Source organism: Podarcis gaigeae (genome assembly GCF_964106915.1).
Source record: "Podarcis gaigeae genome assembly, chromosome: 13".
Classification (NCBI taxonomy): Eukaryota; Metazoa; Chordata; class Lepidosauria; order Squamata; family Lacertidae; genus Podarcis; species Podarcis gaigeae.
In genome coordinates, this window is record NC_139689.1 from 39,019,520 (window position 1) to 39,042,139 (window position 22,620).

Here is a 22,620-nt window from a genome sequence, read left to right on the forward strand (position 1 = left end):
CAACACTCTAAAATCATTCATTATAAAATTAATTAATACACAGACATTGGGAAAGAGCTGCTACCATTTGAAATACAAGACACCTCACTCTAGTGGAGAAAGAAGACTGTTGCCAGGTGATCTGTGTGCGTTTTTGGTCCAGGGGCTGACTGTTGATGGACAGTTTCAAGAACTTTATTCGGGTTCCTTTTCTTTAAACCAGGGTTGGATTGGACAGCACTTGAAAGTGAGGATGCTTTCAAAAAGAGGGCATTTTCCAGACAGAGCTTCAAACAGAGGACCTTCTTCTGTAGCCACCCAATGAAAGTGTGTGATATAAATATATGTAGGTTAAGTAAATGAGGGGTAGCGGAAAACCCCACAGATAATGAATATATTTTTAACTTTTGTTCTTGTTAGAAAAAAGCTAACCAAAACGGAATAAATTAATCCAGATTTATGCTGGCCAGGTGACAACCCCAACATAACACAGTTCTCTCTCGCAATCCAACTTGGGTGAGGCCTGGCCTGCTTTTCGCATCTGGATTGAATTAGACATTCCGGCTTCTGGCTGGCTGGAGTTCTGTCCCTCCCTCCCCCCATTTCTGCCCCAACCATCGCCTGAGTGAGCCTGAAATCCAAGAGAGAAAGAGGGAAAAGAAGGAGAGAGAGAGATCCAGTACGTTCTTGAGTTCATTGGGTGGGAGATTCGGGATAACTGACCTCTCGCCCTCCCCCAGCAACGCCGGTTTCATTTGTACGCCAAGTCCTGGTTGGAGAGAGACAGCGCCATGGAGATTTGGCCTCTGATGCAGCTACTGCTCTTGGGGTTGCTGCTGGGGGCGGCTCAGGGACAGAGGGATGAGCTCAGCTCTGAGGAGGAAAGAAGAGCCCTGATGCTGAAGGTGAGAAACTCTCCACCCCATCTCCTAACACACAGACAAATACAGGGGCAGCATAGACAGTGGTCTGGGCCAGGGGACTCCAGGTTGGGGGGGAGAGAGGCAGCTGCCATGATGGAAACAGCGTGTGAGTGCAAACCATACATTTAAACCACACAACCCCTCAAAGAATCCTGGGAACTGTAGTTTACAGAGCTACAGTTCCCAGCACCTTTAACAAATTACAGTCCTCAGTATTGCTTGTGGGGAAGGGATGTATGATAATTATAAAAAGGTAAAGGGACTCCTGACCATTATGTCCAGGTGTGGCCGATTCTGGGGTTGCGGCGCTCATCTCACTTTATTGGCCGAGGGAGCCGGCGTACAGCTTCCGGGTCATGTGGCCAGCATGACTAAGCCACTTCTGGCAAACCAGAGCAGTGCATGGAAACGCCGTTTACCTTCCCGCCAGAGTGGTACCTATTTATCTACTTGCACTTTGACGTACTTTTGAACTGCTAGGTTGGCAGGAGCAGGGACCGAACAATGGGAGCTCACCCCGTCGCAGGGATTCGAACCGCCAACCTTCTGATCGGCAAGTCCTAGGCTCTGTGGTGTAACCCACAGTGCCACCCGCATCCCTATGATATGTATAGGGTTGCCATATGCCTGGTTTTTCTCGAACATGCCTGGGATTCCAAGGTTGAAATTACCATCCGGGGGGAATTTATAAAAATCGGAAAAATGTCTGGGTTTTCGCAAACAGGGGAGAAGAAGCTCAAAAACATTTTGTGTGTTTCCCCAAAAAATCTCAACAACTTTTGGGGTGATTTCCCCCAAAAAACCTCAACAATTGTTTGTGTCCTTATTTTTTTACTTCTTGAAATATGGCAACCCTAGATACATACAGATCCTATGTTGCTTCCAGAATGTCCGGCCTGCCCTTATCCAAGATGCAAACGTTTCCCAGAATCCATTAGGTATCACCAAAAGGATACGGGGGGTTCTCATGCCCTGCTCCCCACTGCAATCTGTCAAACAATCAATTTATGGCTTTGCCTCAGGCAGCAAAATGTGTTGGACTGGGAAATGAACAAAGGAAAGTGAAGCCCTGTGTAGACATTAAGGCTTCATGCACACCAAATGTTTAACCCCCCCCCCGCAAGAATCCTGAGACCTGTAGTTTGTTAAGGGTGCTGAAAATTGTAGCTCTGTGGGTGGGTGGGGGGTAAAACTGCAGTTCCCAGGATTCTTTGGGTGGATGAAGGAAACATGCCTTTTGGTATATGGTGTGTATGCAGCCCCAGTGAACACATATGGGATGGAGTGGGACCCACCATCAACCTCGCTCTCAACTGCTATGTGGGAATGCTACATTCAGACATGACGATTATTGCATTCATTTCCCTGGTTGTCTCCAAGAATCTGTTGTTACACCATTCTGGAAACTGTAGCTCTGTGAGGGGGAATAGGGGCCTCCTAAAAACTCTCAGCACCCTTAACAAACTACAGCTCCCAGAATTCTTTGGGGGACCGAAGAGGACAGGCTTTCACAAAACTTGCATATGCTAATTTATATGTCTAGAAGCAAATAATTACTGTAATTGAAATAAAAATACAGTCCACCTTGTCGTCGTGGGGAAAACTGTGGCCAAGTGACCACTGTGCCTGCTAGGTCTGCTGTCAGTGATAACAGACCCAACCAGTGTCCCTATTTTCCAGGGACTGTCCTGGACTAACAGAAGCTGCCCTGGTTTCTGATTTGATTCTGGAACGTCCCACTTTTCCTTAGGACACCCCTATTTCCCCTTATGTTGGAGGGTAGGGAGTTATGTGACACCCCCCCAAGCCAATGAGATAAGAAACTGTACAACCATTAGAAGACATCTGAAGACAGCCCTGTATAGAGAAGTTTTTTTAAAAAAAGTTTAATGTTTTATTATGTTTTTATATATGTTGGAAGCCGCCCAGAGTGGCTGGGGCAACCCAGTCAGATGGACAGGGTATAGATAATAAAATTATCTTTACCTAGATAAAAAAATTATTATTATTATGGAATAGGATGTCCCTATTTTCATCAGAGAAATGTTGGAGGGTATCTGATAACAGTTGACAGGCAAACTTCAAGGCCACTGCTGCACAGTTCTTTATCCTTATACCGGACCTGACAGTCCTTCAAACAGAGGACAGTTTTAAAAGAGACAGTTCTCTGACAGCTTTCAAATAGAGGTCTGCCCTCTGTAAAATTGGACACGTGGCCACTCCAGTTGCGTAATGTTTAGACGCCTGCTCTGTGTTTTTTTCTTAGACATACTAGGATCTGGGGCAGTTCCAGCCTCCAACCCAAACATATTACTTAAGACACTCTCTCTCTCTCTCTCTCTCTCTCTCTCTCTCTCTCTCTCTCTCTCTCTCTCTCTCTCTCAAGCTAGACCTACTCAGGCAGCCAGGAAAAAATCAGGTAGGTCTGACTGTACATGCATGTTCCTACTCAAGTAATTTATACAAAGCTCTTCGTTTGCCCTGAATGCCTCTCTTGGGTCCCTGATCTGAATAATCTTACAGCTTGGATTCTGTCCTCTCCCATCCAGCCCTACAGCCATTGAACTCAGTCTGCTCTCACCACACGGACTCTTCTTTCCTTTCTGCAGAGGAGTTGAGGCCTCTGTCTTACGCATCTGAAATTTGTGCGCTTAACAGGCCCTGGGAAATCCAGGGCAGGATAATAGGAACAGGATAACCTCACCTGTGCTGTGATGTCGAAACAAAAAACACAAAAAACCCACACTCTGTGTTTGCATGCTTTTTCCTTCTTAAAGGGATGTTTCGATTTGAGCAAGGCTTTGTGTTTTGCTTGATTGCCAGCTGACCAGATGCCATCAAGCTGCTGCGTTCTTGTGGCTTGAGGTCTGGAACAAAGCCTGGATTTCTGAATCCTCTTGGACGCTAAAACATGGAACTCTTTTAGAAGCAGCAACCAAGTTTTGGGACTTGGCTTAGCATCTTCCGTGGATGGCCAAGTCAAAGCTTAGTGATTATCTAGTGTGCATTTGCGATCTCACTGTTTGCTCTGCCTGTTTCCGTCTGTTTCTGTTACTTAATATCTTGACAAACATAACTGTTTAAGCATCTCTAAAGCAGGAGTTCCCAAACTTTACTGGGCCAAGGGTCCATAAAATTATCCCAGCACCCCCTACCCTATAAAAAGCATTATTCAGAAAAGCAGTATGCATGATTCATTAAGGAAGATAATCAGAGAATCGTAGAATTGTAGAGGTGGAAGGGACCACAAGGATCATCTAGTCCAACCTCCTACAATGCAGAAATATTTTGCCCGATGTGGGGCTCAAGAGATTAACTCTGAGATTAGCAGTCCCATGCTCCACCGACTGAGCTTTCTGAAACTGAAAACCGCAACAATTAATTGCACATTTATTCAAACTCCAATCAAAACTATTTAATTTAATTAATTTTACAAAATGGATTAACTTGGTCCAGCGATACCAGCTTTTCAATGACTGATATAGCCATTTACACCTCCAGCATCCTCCTGTCACCCCCTTGCCTCTTAGAGACCCCCTCAGGGAATCCCACGACCCCCCCCCCATGGGGGCAGTACCAGCCACTTTGAAAACCACTGATCTAAAGTTTTGCCTGGGTGGTTTTGAGGTTCCACCTTATGCTCTTTCATGCTTCGAATGCCCTCTCTAGTTACACTTCCTCCTGTTTTAGGGAACATAAGAAATTGCCTTATACCTAGTCAGAACAAGGGTCCACATAGCTCAGTATTGTTGACACTAGCAGTGGCTCTTCAGGATTTCAGAAAGGGAACATTCCCAGTCACACCTGGAGTTCTTGGGGAATTGAACCAGGGACATATCACATGTCTTTTCTCTGAGCAATAGCCCTTTCCTACTTGTTACCTCCCAACCTGACTGTAGCCTATCTGCCTCCAGCTTTGCTGCAAAAGTCTGCAAGAGGTGGCCAGTGGCTTGCATTCTACAGGGTTATCATGCAGGCTTGTACTACTAGATCCATGTTTCTCAAACGTGGGGCCCCAGCAGTTGTTGGAAGTTCTGATTTGATCCCAGAATGTCCTGGTTTTCCTTAGGACGGCCATATTTTCATTGGAGCAATCATAGAATTGTAGAGTTGGAAGGGACCCCAAGGGACATCGAGTCCAAACCACTGCAATGCAGGAATAATGTTGGGGGGTAAGGAGTTATGCAAACCCTGAGCCAAGGAGATAAGTAAATATACAGCCTTTAGAAGACACCTGAAGGCAAGACACCTGTATAGGGAAGTTTTTTTAAAAAATGTTTCGTGTTTCATTACATTTTTAAATATGTTGGAGGCCGCCCAGAGAGACTGGGGCAACCCAAACAGATGGGTGGAGTATTAATAATAATAATAATAATAATAATAATAATAATAATAATCGGCACATCCCTCTTTTCATTGGAAAAATGTTTGAGGGTGTGCAAACACCCCTTTCTGTCTTCCATTCTGGTAGGCAAAGCAGAGCTCAGACAAAAACACTTGTTTAGTCGTGTCTTCGTGACCCCCTGGACCAGAGCACACCAGGCACTCCTGTCTTCCACTGCCTCCCGCGGTTTGGTCAAACTCATGTTGGTAGCTTCAAGAACACTGTCCAACCATCTCGTCCTCTGTTGTCCCCTTCTCCTTGTGCCCTCCATCTTTCCCAGCATCAGGGTCTTTTCCAGGGAGTCTTGTCTTCTCATGAGGTGTCCAAAGTATTGGAGCCTCAGCTTCAGGATCTGTCCTTCCAGTGAGCACTCAGGGCTGATTTCCTTAAGAATGGGTAGGTTTGATCTTCTTGCAGTCCATGGGACTTTCAGGAATCTCCTCCAGCACCATAATTCAAAAGCATCAATTCTTTGGCGATCAACCTTCTTTATGGTCCAGCTCTCACTTCCATACATCACTACTGGGAAAACCATAGCTTTAACTATACGGACCTTTGTCGGCAAGGTGATGTCTCTGCTTTTTAAGATGCTGTCTAGGTTTGTCATCGCTTTGCTCCCAAGAAGCAAGCATCTTTTAATTTCGTGACTGCTGTCACCATCAGTGGTAATCATAGAACCCAAGAAAGTAAAATCTCTCACTGCCTCCATTTCCAGTTACAGATAGGTAGCTGTGTTGGTCTGCCATAGTCAAAACAAAATAAAAAAATTCCTTCCAGTAGCACCTTAAAGACCAACTAAGTTAGTTCTTGGTATGAGCTTTCGGTATCTGAAGAAGTGTGCATGCACACGAAAGCTCATACCAAGAACTAACTTAGTTGGTCTTTAAGGTGCTACTGGAAGGAATTTTTTTATTTTGTTTTGCCTCCATTTCGTCCCCTTCTATTTGCCAGGAGGTGATGGGACCAATGGCCATGATCTTAGTTTTCTGATGTTGAGCTTCAGACCATATTTTGCGCTCTCCTCTTTCACCCTCATTAAAAGGTTCTTTAATTCCTCCTCACTTTCTGCCATCAAGGTCGTGTCATCTGCATATCTGAGGTTGTTAATGTTTCTTCCGGCAATCTTAATTCCGTCTTGGGATTCATCCAGTCCAGCCTTTCACATGATGAATTCTGCATATAAGTTAAATAAGTGGGGAGACAATATACAGCCTTGTTGTACTCCTTTCCCAATTTTGAACCAATCAGTTGTTCCAGGTGCAAATCAATCAGAACTGGTGAGGGGTGTGGCTTGGGAGGGTGTATGGCTTTAGAAGAGTCCAGAGGAGCTAGGCAGAGAGACCTGGAGGGCAGCATTTGTTCTTCCATCCCTGAGCCTGAGGATGCCTGTTCCTATTTAACCCTCCTCATCTATCCTCCCCTTTTCCCAGCACCTGCAAGAGGTTCTGGAGCTCTCAGAAACAACCGGAGAGGAGGCTGCACAGGAGATCACCCTAACTGAGGTGGGGGACCCAGCTGGCAAGGAGATCTTAGACGAAAATGCAGAGGAGGAGGAACCCGTAGAAGAGCCTCCTCGTACCACACAGCTGTCACCAACCACAGCACCCCCGGCTCAGCAGGAGGAAGAAGATGACTTCACCTATGTGTGTGAGTAACGCAAAGCACTCAGGTCCCCATTCCTTTTTAAAAGGTGATCTTCCCCGCCTTGCAGTTTCACAACCCCAGTTAACATAATGAGAATCCTCTTCTAGCTGGCTTTGAAGGGAGATTTGTTAAAAGAATGGAAGATAGATCTATCGATTTCTGCTAGCCGTGATGGAGCCCTCCAGGCTTGGGAGCAATGTATGGTAGTTCTCTTTGGACCCCATCTGCACTACAGATTTAAAGTTTTATTCTGTTTTTAGTTTTATTATGTTTGTATATGTGCTGGAAGCTGCCCAGGGTGGCTGGGGAAACCCAGCCAGGTGGGTGGAGTATTGCTGTTGTTGCTGCAGTATCATGCCACTTTAAACAGCCATGGCTTCCTCCGAAGGCAGTCCCACAATTGCACCTTCTCTCGAAATTCCCTGCTCTTGGTCTAGACCAGAGTTTCCCAAACTTGGGTCTACAGCTTTTTTTGGACTACAGTTGCCATCATCCTTGACCGCTGGTCCTGCTTAAACAGCTCAGGATCGTGATACCTCAAGGACCGCCTGTCTCCATATGAACTTAGCCAGATCCCGATATCATCCTTGAGGCCCTTCTAAGTGTGCTTCCTCCACGAGTGGTCCAGAGCTTGGCAACATGAGAATGGGGCCTTCTCTGCAGTGGCTCCTTGCTTGTGGAATGCTGTCTCCTGGGAGGTTCTCCTGGCGCCTTCATTATACATCTTTAGACACACCAGGCGAAAACGTTCCTCTTCAACCAGGCCTTTGGCTGATTGATCTGATGTGTTGTGGAAGGGGCATTTTTGGATTGTGTTTCTACTTCTTTTTATGACGTATTTTGTGTTTATTATATTGCAAATTTATGTTGTGAACTGCCCTGAGATCTACGAGTAGCATACAAATTTAACAAACAAACAAACAAACAAACAAACAAACAAACAAACAAGGTGATCTGTGGATGTTGTTAGACTATAACTCCCATAATCTTTTACCGGTTCCATGCTGGCTGGGGCTGATGGGCTCCGCACTGTCTATCCTCGTAGCCTTCACAGCTCCTTTACAGCTCATAGGCTCTCTATTTTTAATAGGATTGTTTGTTTGTTTGGAATTTCTCTGGAGTCGTTGGGCTTACTCTAGGGAGGCCCAAGTTCGAATCCCAGCTCAGCCATGAGCCGATTTGAAAACTGCTATTGTGCTCTCCCTTAGCAGTCATTCTGAGCAAGCTCAACATACCCTGTTTCTCGAGCCTTCCCTCGCCTGTCGTCCCATGCTGCCAAATGATGTATCTTCCACTCTTTTCTGAAGCCACTGCTTTCTGCTTGTCCTCAGGCACAGAAGCCAATTACATCTAACTCCAATCAATTCCTAACATAAATCCTGATTTCTTGGGTCTTGGCTGGAAGCAACAGTAAACCCTACCCATCAACGACTTCCTTTCACTTTATAAAAACCTCCGCTTTTGGCTGGAGAAGGAGGAGGAGGGGGGGGAAATCACCCTTTGCTGCACTGCCAGGAATACCCCCAACCTCTCTAGAATTCTAATATTCACAATGGCAATCAAAAGTTTAGGCACAGCAGTAAGAGCAATCTCTCCTGCCAGCAAGCATCCCACAGGGAAGTAAGTGCTCAGATTATTTATTTATTTGAAGTATTTTTATCCTGCTCTCCAAGCCAAAAAAGAGTCCCAGAGCAACTAACGTAAGATCTGTTAAGACAAGGCAGTCTTCTGCCAGCTGAGTTTACAAGAGACATGACACAAAAGGAAAAAGGGATGGTGAGGGGAGAGGAAAACAAGCGCGCTCCGTTTTTAAGGCACCCGTTGACCAGGCTGCATAGTGGTTGTCATACTGACCAGTTGCAATGGAAAGAATTCAGGGACAGCAGGAGCCAAAGGGAGCTGTCAGCTGAGACAGTGGGGTGGTCCTGCTTCCTGTCTCTCCGCCTCCTCCTGCAGCCAGATGGAATGGCTGCTACGAAATGATTGAGAGGAGACCCATGGAGCTGGGATCTCAGTAAAGCTGATGGCACGAGCCCATCGGTTTTGCACTGCTGGATTCAGACCAGCATTTGGTGTCCTGCAAAAACCACTAGCCAGTTGCCTCTGGCAGTTAACCAGAATAGCATAGTGGCAGATAGCATTCCTTTGGGAATTTAAAGTATATGGCCTAGTGAGACAGACTATTTGTCTATCTAGTCCAGTACTGTATTCACTTACAGGCAGCAGCAGTGCAAGGTCTAAGAAAGTAAAAAATAAATAAAAAATCCTGCTCATCACCTGTTACCTGAGATCTTTTTAACTGGTTACGAAATGCTGTGCATATCCCTGATGTCAAGTGCAGATGGCAAGTGCCTACAATTTTGGCACTGGGCACTTCTAAAGACAGACCTACAGTTCACATATGAACAAAACTCGGTTTCGTACAGAGAAAAACAGCTTCACGAGGGAGGGAGGTTGGAGTGGGGCAGTCCCCACCCATCACTTTTTGCTCTATGGTGCCCTTACCCCAAACCATTCTTACACATGAGGGGCTCCCAAGCCCTTGCAAATACGTGTTGTGGTGAAAGGGTTAATCACTCTCCACTTCCCCACCCTAAATCATCTCTCTCCCCCTCCTTACTCATCTCTGAAGCTTTTCCCTAGAAGAAACAAGGTTTATGTTGCACACGTAATTCAGAGCGACAGTTCTCCTTCCTTAAAATTCAGAGCGACAGCTATCCTTCACATCACAAATAATTGCCTGTTGTAACTTTCGCTTGAAGCGCAGCATCGTTGGTACTCATTTAGGGCCAAAGTACCCAGGATGGAAAGCTGTGTGTAACTTTGCCCTGGCATTTTTTAAAAGGAAAAGCACACAGGGGAGCCTGGAATCTTGAGCAAAAGAAGAGAGTGTGTGTGTGTGTGTGTGTGTGTGTAGAGGGGAGCAGAGAGGGCAAAGGAGACTTCCCAACTATTTCCCCTCAGTCTGCACCTCTGCTCAAAAATTCCCTCCCCAGTTCCTCCTCTCCTGACTTCGATTCTTTTTAAAAAAATGTCTGGAGGGGAAAGGGTTAAGCACCCCCCATTTCCTGCTGAAGAGTCCAGTCTTCCTGCCAGCTCTTTTCATTTATAACACTTACACACACACCCCACCACCACCACCAGCAGCAGGATAAAATTGCACACCTTGGTTGGTGTGCCATGTTTCATTTGGCCTTTGTTCTGGAAAAGGATTCTGGGAAAGCGCAATACTGGGGCTGGGGTGGGGGATCACCCAGCTACCTAGCACTGAGGTTCACAGAAATCTGATCCATCCTTGGAAAGACAACATTTTTTTTCTCAGCATTAGGAGAGAAACCAGGGCGGGGTGGGGAACCCTGCCACCGTCGGTTCCATTGCTGGCGAGCTGTAGCTGTGAAAACCTTCGAGACTTAGTGGCTGAAATGAAAGTTACCATAGAAGTAAAACGTTCAAAGAAAGGAGACTGCGAATGATCACAGACGGTTTAAAAATAAAAATACAGAAGGCGCATCTTGGCTCTTTGTTCCCACTTCAGTCGCACTTGAGTTAAGCAGTTTCCTTCAACCATCAAGTAATCCAGGAATGCTTTTAACAAATAAATAAAAGCGGAAGCTGAAGATGAATAAGGACTATATTTAGCACACTGGAGCACTCCCCAGATATTATCTTAACAACCCTGCAAGGTAGGTTAGCATGATTATCCCCTATATTAAAAATGGGAGATGAAAAACTGGGTTGCAGGGAAGGAATCCTTTATATACCGGTATTTAGGGTTTTTTTGTACACGTTTTGATTCTTCAGTTCAAGCTGTGATGGGATGGGGTGGGTAACAGTGGGGGACATAGTATGTAGGGCAAATGGGGCACTGTCCCACCAACCACAGCCACCCACCACCTGGCTGCCTTCTTGCATTAATAATAATAATAATAATAATAATAATAATAATAATAATAATAATAATAATATTTATACCCCGCCCTCCCCAGCCAAGGCTGGGCTCAGGGAAGCTAACAACCAATAATAAAAACAAGTTGCAATACATCTTAAAAAAACTAGGTTAAATACAACATTAAAACATTAAAATGCAGCCTCATCACAGGAGGAGAAAGGAAAAAAGAAAGAGGGGGAGGGAATCAAATTGACTCCAAGCCAAAGCCAGAACCAGTCCAGGGAGGGGCACTGCTTGTCAACCTACTTCTCCGAAACTGGAATTAGCTCTGTGTACTGTTGGGCTCCCTGAGTTCTGCCCTATCGTCCCAATGAGGACTAGCCGCTAAGGGTGGTGGAAGATAGGATGAAATCCCCCACTGCTTGACCAACATGGCCATGTGTGTCCTACTTTACAGAATCCTCTGTTTATAAGCCTGTCAGAGTACACGTCTCCATAAGAAGGTCTGTCCAGTCCAAGCCTGATGTAAAGAGAAAGAACCCTTAAAAGAAAGGAGACTGAGAGGGACATTGAGTTTGTCTATCAACAGTTAACAACTGGGCAACAGGCAGAACAGGTCCACAGGTCAGCTGGTCGCTGTCTTCCCCATTGATCTTTCCCTTTAAAGTGTAGGAAATATTCCTAAATTTGCGTATGGCCAGCTAAGCCAGGTGGGGTTACCAGATGAGGTTACCCTGCATGCCAGGACAAACTCCAGCAGATTGAGTGGGTGACACCAATCATGGGTCCGATGGTCAAGAAGGTGGTTTCTGTACATTCTGCGGAGGGAAGTGAAGGGCAGATGGGGCTAATCCACCTGGAAAGGGAGCCCATCTAGAAGGTAAAACTCTGATCCCAAACCTCCGCTGTCTTGAGGGGTGTATTTGGCAGCCCCACACAAGGTCTGACGGACAGTGGACCGGCCCCCTGCTGAAAAAGTTTGCTGACCCTTGGTCTTTCCATTGCAAGCACCCCTTTTCACAGGAAGGATTTTCTGCCAGAGGAGGAAAGGGTTAAACCCCTCTCTGCCTGCCTGCCCTGATTGGCCTTTCCCCTTGATGCAATTTGCATTTTCTGAAAATTTGCACATGAAATGCAAAGGCATCTTTTAATGGCTGTGTCTAGTGTGCTGCCTCACACACATCAAACATACCCCTTTCTTGCCTGTGGTGTTGGCTGCCCTGATGAGTTCTTCCTTCCAATTGCCCCACATGCACACAGAGCCTATTCAAGGCCCGACACCCCTTGCCAGTTGACCACAACCAGCTATATCTCTCCTGCATCACCCACAGACCACCCTCTCTTATCTGTCTCTTGCACAGAGAGGCTTATACAGATGTGCTTGCACGCCCCCCCATAACCTAATCCTTAGAAGCTACCCAGTCTGCTCATTCCATTCCTTAGCTGAGCTGAACTGCCTGCATTTATAATTTGACCACAGCAAGAAACATGGCCCCATGATGTGATAATTTACTGTTTGTGTAGGGAGCAGAGCCGTGTTCTTAGCAGTAGGTAATTTTCTTTTAAAGAAACTCAACATAGGCAGTAAAGGCAGTCTCCAACTCAGAACAGTTTCTAACTTAGAATCATGGAGTTGGAAGGGACCACAAGGGTCATCTAGTCGAACCCCATGCAATGCAGGAATCTTTTGCCCAATGTGGGGATCGAACCCACAACCCTGAGAGTACGAGAGTGATGCTGTACCAACTATCTCTGTGGACTCAACGGGAAGCTGCTGTCAGATACTGTAATTTGCTCTACTTCAAGGGTGGGGAAACTCTGGCCCTGAAGATGTTTTTGGATTAACCCCCATCAGCCCTAGACTCTGTGGCCAACAATCAGGGAAGATGGAAGCTGTAGGGCTGCCTTCTGATGTCTCCTAAAGGTTGTCTAGTTACTTATCTCCTTGGCTCAGGGGCCGTATAAAGGTAAAGGTAAAGGGACCCCTGAGCATTAGGTCCAGTCGCGGACAACTCTGGGGTTGCGGCACTCATCTCGCTTTATTGGCCAAGGGAGCTGGCGTACAGCTTCCGGGTCATGTGGCCAGCATGACTAAGCTGCTTCTGGCAAACCAGAGCAGCTCGTGGAAATGCCGTTTACCTTCCCGCCGGAGTGGTACCTATTTAACTACTTGCACTTTGACATGCTTTCGAACTGCTAGGTTGGCAGGAGCAGGGGCCGAGCAACGGGAGCTCACCTCGTGGTTTAACCCACAGTGCCACCTGGGTCCCTTTTCATGGGTTGTATAACTCCATACATTTCTCTGATGAAAAGTGGGACGTCCTAAGGAAAAATGGGACATTCCGGGATCAAATCAGAAACTGGGATGGCTTCTGTAAATCTGGCACTGTCCCTGGAAAATAGGGACATTAGGAGGGTTTGGCCTCTATAGAGAGGGTCTTACTTAAGAGAATGGTTATTGACATCCCTCTTGTTGGGGAGACAATAGAAGAGTGGGCCTTGTTTGGGGTGAAAGGGGCAAAGTCAAACTGTTGGAGAGTTACAGCACCTGCTGTGGCTGTGGAGACAGAGATTGGAGAGATGTTTTATTGCAGGTGGGGCAAACAAAGGCATCTGTTTTTGCTGCTACAGGGGCATCATGGTAAGGTTTGGTCATTGCTGTGGGTCAGCCAGACAAAGGACACTAATGGGAAATTTGGCTGCTCATTGTCTTGGAAAGCACCTTGGCTTGAACATACCTCCAAGTGATAAAGAGCCTCAAACTGCATTACCGCCTCCTTAAGAGTGTGCGCAAGGAGAATAGCAGAGAGATTGCATTGGATTTTCACTTTGCTAAGAGTCAATTTGGATTTCAGGGAACTGGTTGCTGGGTTGCAGTGAAAGTGTCTGTCCTTAGCAGTGCAGTGTGAACAGCCTCGCAATTGCCAGGCAGTTTGCGCTGCCTATCGACAGACCATACTCTGGTTACAGTCTCTTCTCTAGCTGTTGGGAAACCCATGCGTGTAGCTGCCATGAAAAAGGAAGGAAGGAAGGAAGGAAGGAAGGAAGGAAGGAAGGAAGGAAGGAAGGAGCAAACTCAGTGCTGAAGATCATTAGGGAAAGATAAAAGGTAAAGCTGCCAGTATCATATTGCCTTTACACAAATTGATCATGCAACCACGCTTGGAATAAAGTGTCTAGTCTTGGTTGTTGCACCTCAAAAAGGATATTGTAGAGTTATATAAGGTGCAGAAGAGGACAATCAAGCAGGGGTGAACAAAGGTGCCGTGACACCTGGGGTGGGGCATCGCTATGTAGAGCGCATGTGTGGCGTCGCTACGTACGACGCTTGCGCTGTACATAGCAACGCCGCACTTGCCGCTGCCACTTCAGCACCGTATGGACGATGCCGGTATCCTCTGCTTGCAGCTATAGTGGTGATGGAGGGATCCCACCCCTGTCCGTATAGCGCTCGAGTGGCACCAGTGGCAAACCGCTATGTACAGCGCATGTGTGGCGTTGCTACGTACAGCACATGCATTCAACTTTCCTCGGGCCACTGTGCGCAGGCTGGGGCGGCAGGGCAAGCACCTCGTGGGGTGCTGCCTTGTCACCCTCCCAGATGTGGAACCCGGGGCGCATCGCCCCCCGTTGCGATGCCACTGCAATCAACATGACCTGGAGGCTGGAGCATCTTGCCTATATGAGGAAAGGAGACAGCATTTTGAGCATTTTTGCGGTTGTGTAGAGAAGAGGTGAGCAGAACAGTGGATGGTGTGTTGAATTTTTCACCTTTCAGATTTCAACAATGAGGGGTGCTAAAAAATTATAACATGACTTGGGAATCTAAAAGTTATCTTGCTTAAATTAATATAATTTCATTTTGCTTAGTACGTAAAATGTTTGTAAAACTGCACAGAAATAATTAGAAATGATTGCTAAGTATTTGTAGTCATATGGTATATGAATATTATTATAGAATCATTATTTAGCATTACCTGACATTTACAGGAGGTAACATTAAAATTTTCCAGAAGAGAGGTTATGTGCTTCTTCATCAAACGTAGACTTACAAAGCTAAATGTTGTGTAGTCGCAAAAAATAATAGATTTGAATTCCTCAGACACAAAAACATATTTTTAACACCCCTCAATGAAGACATTTGCAAAAGTTAAGCTTCGCCCCCTAAAATGACACACCCCAGGTGTATATCATTATGCAAGGTTTAGATTCTTGTATTGCTGGAGGTTGGACTAGGTGACACTTGGGGGCCCTTTGGACTTGCAATTCTACAATTCTGTGTAGAGAAAGTGGATATGGAATAGTTTTCATTTCATAATATTAGACCCCAATGACATCCAATGAAGTTGAAGAGATTCAGGACAAAAAGAAGGAGGAACTTCTTTACACGATACACAGTTAAACTATGGAATTCAGTCTCAGAGGTTGTAATGACTTCTTAGATTACATTGTTGTTGTTTAGTCGTTTAGTCGTGTCCGACTCTTCGTGACCCCATGGACCAGAGCACGCCAGGCACTCCTGTCTTCCACTGCCTCCCGCAGTTTGGTCAAACTCATGCTGGTAGCTTCGAGAACACTGTCCAACCATCTCTGCCATCCCCTTCTCCTTGTGCCCTCCATCTTTTCCAATATCAGGGTCTTTTCCAGGGAGTCTTCTCTTCTCCTGAGGTGGCCAAAGTATTGGAGCCTCAGCTTCACGATCTGTCCTTCCAGTGAGCACTCAGGGCTGATTTCCTTCAGAATGGATAGATTTGATCTTCTTGCAGTCCATGGGACTCTCAAGAGTCTCCTCCAGCAGCATAATCCAGCACCATAGATTACACAAAAGTGGGATAAAACAAATTCATGGAGAATCAATGGCCTCTAGTCATGACAGCATCATATGCTACTTCCAGAAGCAGAGGTCGTGCTCCTCTAAATGTTGTCCGCTGGGGATTTACCATGGGAGAGAGGTCTGTTGCTCTAGTGTGCTGTTTATGGGCTTCCCATGGGCATCTGGCTGGCAACTGTGAGAGCAGGTGGCCAGTGTGAAACATGGACAACTTATAAATGCCATCTCCAACTCCTCAAAAGATTCTGTCAATGGCGTCTCCAAAAAATTTTACGCATCACTTGGGAAGACAGGCGAACTAATGCCAGTGTACTGGAAGAAGCAAAGATCACCAGTGTCGAAGCTATGATTCTTCAACATCTGCTTCGTTGGACTGGTCACATTGTTCAGATGCCTGATTATCATCTTCCAAAACAACTACTCAATTCAGAACTTAAAAATGGCAAGCGTAATGCTGGTGGCCTACAAAAAAGGTTTAAAGACTCTCTCAAGGCATATCTAAAAAAATGTAGTATGAACACTGACAAGTGGGAAACACTGGCCTGCAAGCACTCCAATTGGAGAACAGCCTTTACCAAAGGTGTCATGGGCTTTGAAGACGCTTGAACTCAGGACGGAAAGAAGAAACACGCTAAGAGGGAGGCACACTTCGCAAACCCTCACCATGATCAAATCCCGCCTGGAAACCTATGTCTCCACCATGGAAGGATGTGTGGATCTAGAATTGGCCTCCACAATCGCTTGCGGACTCCCTGTTAAGATCGTGTTCATGGAAGATAATCTTACTTGGGTATGAGTGATTGCCAAAGAAGAAGAGTGGTTAGAGTGTTGGACTAGGGTTCAAATCTCCACATGGCCTTCAAGCTCATTGGGTGATTTGTTGTTGTTTTTAATTATTTATCATTTTCATTTTACAATAAGAACAATAAATAGTAATCAAATACCAAATACACATTTAATTTCGACTTCCCCCCGCCCTTCCCATGGTTCACTTCATTATTTTCTTTTCCTCTACATATTCTAATTGATCTCTATCTTTTCATTTTCTATATCTGCATAGTTATTACTGCTGAATTTACTCTGTTTAACGGTACTCCGTTACTGTTAACCTTTTTATATGCTTATAATTTTGCAAATAATCTACAAAACATTCCTAATCTTCTTTAAATATCTCATTTGGGTGGTGTTGGGCCAGCCACTGTCTAATTTACGTCATAGGGTTATTCCGAGGATAAAATGTGGTGACCAGAATCTCATATACCACTTGAGCTTCTTGGGAGGAAAGGTGGGATATAAAATAAATTAAAATAAGCAAAACATTGGAACTTATGGGCTGGGCTGGGGAACCTGTGGCCTTCCAGAGGTCGCTAGGCTACAGCTCCCATCATCCCAGGGCATTGGCCATGCAGCCCAGGGCTGATGGGAGTTGGAGTCCAACAGCATCTAGAGAGACAGCTTCCCCACCTGTGAGATTATATCCTTACAAGAGCATTCCTCCTGTTCAGGGCTTCAGTTGAAACTCACCAGAATTGTCAGGTGGGCACCATTGCCATTACAAGAGAACAAGGGAGGTGTTCATGATGGGTTCCGGCACCTCTTTTTGTAGAAATATAGCACTGTATCTGTTCCTCTGCTTCCAGACCCTTAAAATTTGCCTTTGTTTCTCCTCTTTGTCTTCCTCCTTCCTTGTTGTCCAAGCAGTCTCCCGCCTGAACAGCCTGGATGCAGCCGTCCACCGCCTCAATGTGCAGTTCCACCTCATGGACGTGAAGGTCTCCCAGTTCTCTCAAGGCCTGGCTGAACTGAAGGGGAGCGTGACGGAGGCTCACGAGTTGCTCGACTCCTTGAAAGAAGTCGCCACGCGCAACCAGAAAGAGCTCGGACGAATCGATGGTGAGGAGAGGGGCAGGGAGGCAATGCACATTGGGAGTGGTTAGGAAAACAGGGAGCAGCCCTATACTGCCATTGATTCCATTCCCTGCAATGCAGGAATCTTTGGCCTAACGTGGTCCTCAAACCCACGACCCTGAAATGAAGAGTCTCATGTTCTACAGACTAAGCTATCTCTCCAGTAAAGTGTTTTTTTGCTTTTGTTTTAAAGACAAAAGGGATCAGGAAGGCCAGCCACAGATCTCCAGCATCATGTCTGCTTCTGGCCCTCAGCTTACAAGGGCAGGAAGCGGCTAAAGGGCAATAACAGGCAGAGCCTTTGGAAATGCAAAGCCATGTTGAGAGCTGGACCGAGCTCCTGAGGCCGCCAGTTGCCAAATCCCTCCTTTAGCTCAAAAAGCTGTCCTCCTTTTGGTGTCAAGATTGTGTGGTGTGTGTGTGTATGTGTGTCAGAGAGTCAGGATTTCATATGCTGCTCAGGGCTGATGGAGTATAAGGATCAAAGCAAAGGTTATTCAGGGACAGAGGGGGATTGTTCGAATCCAGCACACTAAGCTCAGGTTGAGATGTGAGGGTGGAGGGGTTTCTCTCTCTTTATATTTCTATAATTTATTATTCTTATTTTTCAAACATTTTCACATTGACCTTCAAATCAAACACACTATTTCCAACCCTCAGCTCTGCAGCGTTTTTACTCAAACCTTTTCTACTGCATTAGATCTTTATCTTTCACAAAATTTCTCTGTTCTAATTATTTTGTCCTTTTCCCTCCTGCCCATGATTTCATTTGACTGTAAATTTTTTTAAAAAAAAATAGGCCATGAAAGGCCTCCATTCTTCAGGATGTCCAGTCCCTCTGTTGCCCCCATGTTCAGACTGCAGGCTTCTTGGGGCAGAGACCCATCTCCTTGCATTCCACTTGATGGAATTGCAAGCCGTAGGTAGCAGCAGTTGCCGTTGTAACCATGACACTCTCTGCCCTATCCCAAGGTTGCTTGCGAGGCCGCCGGACCCACGCCAAATGCTTCCTGATCTTCAAGAACTTCGAGGTCTACGATGCATCACAAAAACTGTGCGAGCTCAGGGGAGGGAACCTTGCCATGCCAGCAGACGCCACCGAGCTGGCCTTCCTGCGCCGCTACCTCTACGATGCCTTCCAGCCTAACAACTGGCCTGTCTGGGTGGGCATCAATGACCGGCGCTCAGAAGGGCTGTGGCTCTTCGAGAATGGGCAGCGCGTGTCCGTCTTCGACTGGTACCGCGACTTCCTGGTGACTCAACCCAACGGCGGCGCCCGGGAGAACTGCGTGTCCCTCAGCTCAGACGACGGGAAATGGTGGGACAATGACTGCGAGCGGCGGATGTATTACGTCTGCGAGTACCGCCTCTAGGGGGGCGGCTGTCTCAGGTCCAGTCCCAGGTGTGCATGGTCGCCATAGGTATCCTTCCGCTTACAGTGCAATGGTTAGCATGTCTGGGCTATGTGGGGCTACAGCCTCTGGAAGGCAGTGTGCTCTGCCCCATTTTTCGCACCCCCAACCTTACCCCAAGGCACGCACCACACACTCTTACTGGTGGCCCTGTTAGCCAAAACATCCCACTTATTTTGTAGCCCCCACACCATAATAAAAAGCACCTTGCCCCCTCAGAGAGGAGGAAATGCTGTGTCTTGCAAACAGGAATTTTTCAAGTCCCTAGTGTCCCACCCCCCCAGAAAAAGAGATGCCAGAACTCACCATGAACACTTCCCTCGTTCTCTTAAAATGGCAATGGAGAGGTGCACAGGTTCCGGCTGCCAAAAATGCCCTGCATGTCCCAGAGTTTTGCTTTATCTACTGCATGGCGATTCGGCAATTGTAATTCTAACAGGATCTCTTGGGTACTAAAATGTTTTTAGGGGGCCTGGCATGCAACACACCTCAAAGTGAGGGTGGGGATTTTTGTTGTTGTTGGAATTGTGGCTCTGTTCCCGAAGCCTGTTCATGGTCCTAGTCAGAATTTATGTTATGAGGGGCAGGGCACCCACCCATGTCATCATCCTCTGTCTGGTTCTGTCTAGCAGATTCAGAATGAAATGTCTCAACAACAGTTGTTTTTCGTGACTTTCTTTTGCCCCCAAGTGCTCAGAAATCTTTCTACAATTTCTACTTTTAGTTACATATTTTTACTTATTTACTTACCCCACTGGCTACGCCCATAAGCCTGTTGCACACTTAAGACCATTCAGTTCCAGGTCGAGAAGCCATCATGCCTGGGAAAACGCAGCTGTCTGTCTCTCTCCACTCTGAGGGTCAAACTAAACATGGCGTTTGTCACGCAGTGTGGCCTTGGTGGCACGGCCAATTTTTCTGTGACAAATAATTGGTGCGTTGGAGTCAGTGGCAGTGAACTGATGGTGGCAGTCAACTCTCTGCTCCCTCATATGGATTGGGCCCTCTTGGGCCTACTCTTGAGTGAAAGAAAAGTTTCCATTTGACCAGAAGAGCAGTCCTAAGAGGAGAGTGTGCTCAATACTTTCCCAGGTCTGAACTGCATCCCTTCAAGCTACAATGAGGAGTGGGAACTTTGGGTACAAAATGGCTGCTTCAGAATTAAACAGACCTGCACAAATTCATTCACAGCTTGTCTTGACAGCTCCTCTGCATCAACCCCTTTTCGAGCCCCCTCATAAATTCCTCAGCACGGCAAACCTTTATTCTGAAGCAATTATATTCATATATTTAAAACATCAGGGACAGCAGACCTACCCTATATAGGCAAAAATACTGACGGGTGACAAACTTGCTTTCAAATTCTCTGCTTCCCTCTGCACCCGACCTTTCGCGCAGCACCATCCTAAGGACATTTACTCAGAAGTAAGCCCCACCAAGTGCAACAAGAATTATTATTATTATTATTAATAATAATAATAATAATAATTTATTATTTATACCCCGCCCATCTGGCTGGGTTTCCCCAGCCACTCTGGGCGGCTTCCAAAAGAATATTAAAATACTGCGATACATCAAACATTAAAAGCTTCCCTAAACAGGGCTGCCTTCAGATGTCTTCTAAAAGTCTGGTAGTTGTTGTTCTCTTTGACATCTGGTGGGAGGGCGCCACTACCGAGAAGGCCCTCTGCCTGGTTCCCTGTAACTTGGCTTCCCGCAGTGAGGGAACTGCCAGAAGGCCCTTGGAGCTGGACCTCAGTGTCCGGGTAGAACGATGGGGGTGGAGACCTTCAGCTATACTGGACCGAGGCCGTTTAGGGCTTTAAAGGTCAGCACCAACACTTTGAATTGTGCTCGGAAACGTACATAGTGCCTAGCAAGTGAGTTTTAGGCCTAAGCCAGTTTAGGCTCACGTGTCTTATCACCCTATGTTGCTGGCCAGCTCTATGAGGGAGCTGGGCCTTCCTTTCTCCCCCCCCTGAAGGATGTTTAGCAAGACACGAAGGTGAAATTCCTCACCGTGTGCCTCTTTCCCTCACTAGGGCCTATAAGCTGTTGCTGAATGCACTTTAGGAGCTCAAAGAGGGGAATGCTAAAAACCTGAGGGCTCTGGCACCTGCAAAGTGTGGGCAGATGAGGGGAAAGCAGAGACGCCACATGAGAGAAGTTATAGGCTGAACTGTGGAGTCAGATGGCAATTTAAATTCACCATTGCCAGTGGAGTTTTTCTCTTGTATGCAGCTCCCTTATACTGTGCCACTTTCTAGGGCGGCCTCCACCATAAGGTGCTTTGAGATGATCACTGGTTAGCTCAGTTGGTTAGGAAGCGTGGTGCTGACAGAACGTCAAGGTTGCAGATTCGATCCCCCCATGGGACAGCTGCATATTCTTGCATTGCAGGGGATTATAGAATCGCATAGTTGGAAGGGACCCTGAGGATAATTTTTTCCCAACCCCCTACAATGCACGAATAGGCAGCTGTCCTATACAGAGATCAAACCTGCAGCCTTGGTGTTATCAGCACCGTGCTCTAACAATTGAGCTACCCAGACAGGGTTGGACTAGATGATCCTCAGGGTTCTTTCCATCTCTACAATCCACGATTCAATCACTAAAACTCCTATCAGCTCCAGGGAGCAGTGCTAATCCAAAATATCTGGAGGGTCCCAGTTGGTGAAGGCTGCTGCTGCCATAGGCCATGAACCTGCTGCCTTGGGGTAAATCTCTTCAGCTGCTTCTCCCCCCTCCCCCCTTCCTGTTCACTCTTCTTAAGAAAACCAGAAGCGCCCTTTTAAAATAAAGCATACTTTTATTTTCTTGTTGAAGCACCAATTTCAATTTTTGAAAAACACACACAAAAGAAAACATGTTCCAATACTGAATGGGGAGCGGGGGGGGGGGAGGTTTAAAAAATGAAACCCAAGTTGTTCCTCCAAGCTGCCTCCACCCCCCCCCCAAATGTGGGGGTGACATTAAGGGGAGGGGGCAGGAAAGAGAAAAGACATGCATTCATGTTTTCAGCTTTGTTCCTCCATGTTCTGGAGAGACACATTTCAGCCACATGCAAACTGGACTAGGGGTGTATGTAACGAACTGGGGGGGGGGAGTGTAGAAAGGAATGGGATAATACTTTCTTTGGTTTATTATGCTAACTGACTGCTTGCCCCAGAAGGGTGGGTGGTAGACCAGAGGGGGGGCATCTCTGATCCCAAAGAGGGGAGGGCCAGTGTCCTCTAAACACCCTCTTTTTTCTTTACTCTGTTTTGGAGTCTTTCTAATCTGTGCCTGGGACCTCCACCCCACGCCATGGAAGAGAAAAGAAGGCAATCACATGATTTCAGGTGCAAAGGGAGACAGCTCGGGGCCTGAAGGGATTTCCCAGACATAATTTTCTCCATGCCCCCACCCTGCCCAGTACCCTAGAAAAAGGAAATGAAAGGGGGCAGATGTTTGTTTTCTGATTAGATCCCTCCTCAAACTGCTGCTTGGGATATTAAACCATCAACATCCCCTGCCTTTAAGCTCAAAGAACACCTGAACACCAATATACATAAATATTCTATATATAATTTTTTTTAAGGGGAGGGAATTGGAAATCCACAATACGTACTGTGGAAAAACTGCCTCTTTCCCCTCCCCTAATTGCAATC

General features: G+C 46.4%; 1 protein-coding gene across 2 annotated transcripts in view; it reads left to right on the top strand.

The window, feature by feature from the left end:
• Positions 1-522: 522 nt before the first annotated feature.
• CLEC11A (C-type lectin domain containing 11A) overlaps positions 523-22,620 on the top strand; it is an 89,212-nt gene continuing 67,114 nt past the window's right edge. The window contains exons 1-5 of one of the 2 annotated variants that reach the window (XM_083709832.1): positions 617-884; positions 6,717-6,933; positions 17,352-17,543; positions 18,531-20,601; positions 20,848-21,122. In XM_083709832.1, the coding sequence (XP_083565958.1) occupies positions 771-884; positions 6,717-6,933; positions 17,352-17,543; positions 18,531-18,931 (924 nt within the window). In that variant the 5' untranslated portion in view covers positions 617-770 and the 3' untranslated portion in view covers positions 18,932-20,601; positions 20,848-21,122. Of the gene's footprint in view, positions 885-6,716; positions 6,934-17,351; positions 17,544-18,530; positions 20,602-20,847; positions 21,123-22,620 lie in introns of both variants that reach the window. The other variant, XM_083709831.1, reaches the window with a different exon arrangement.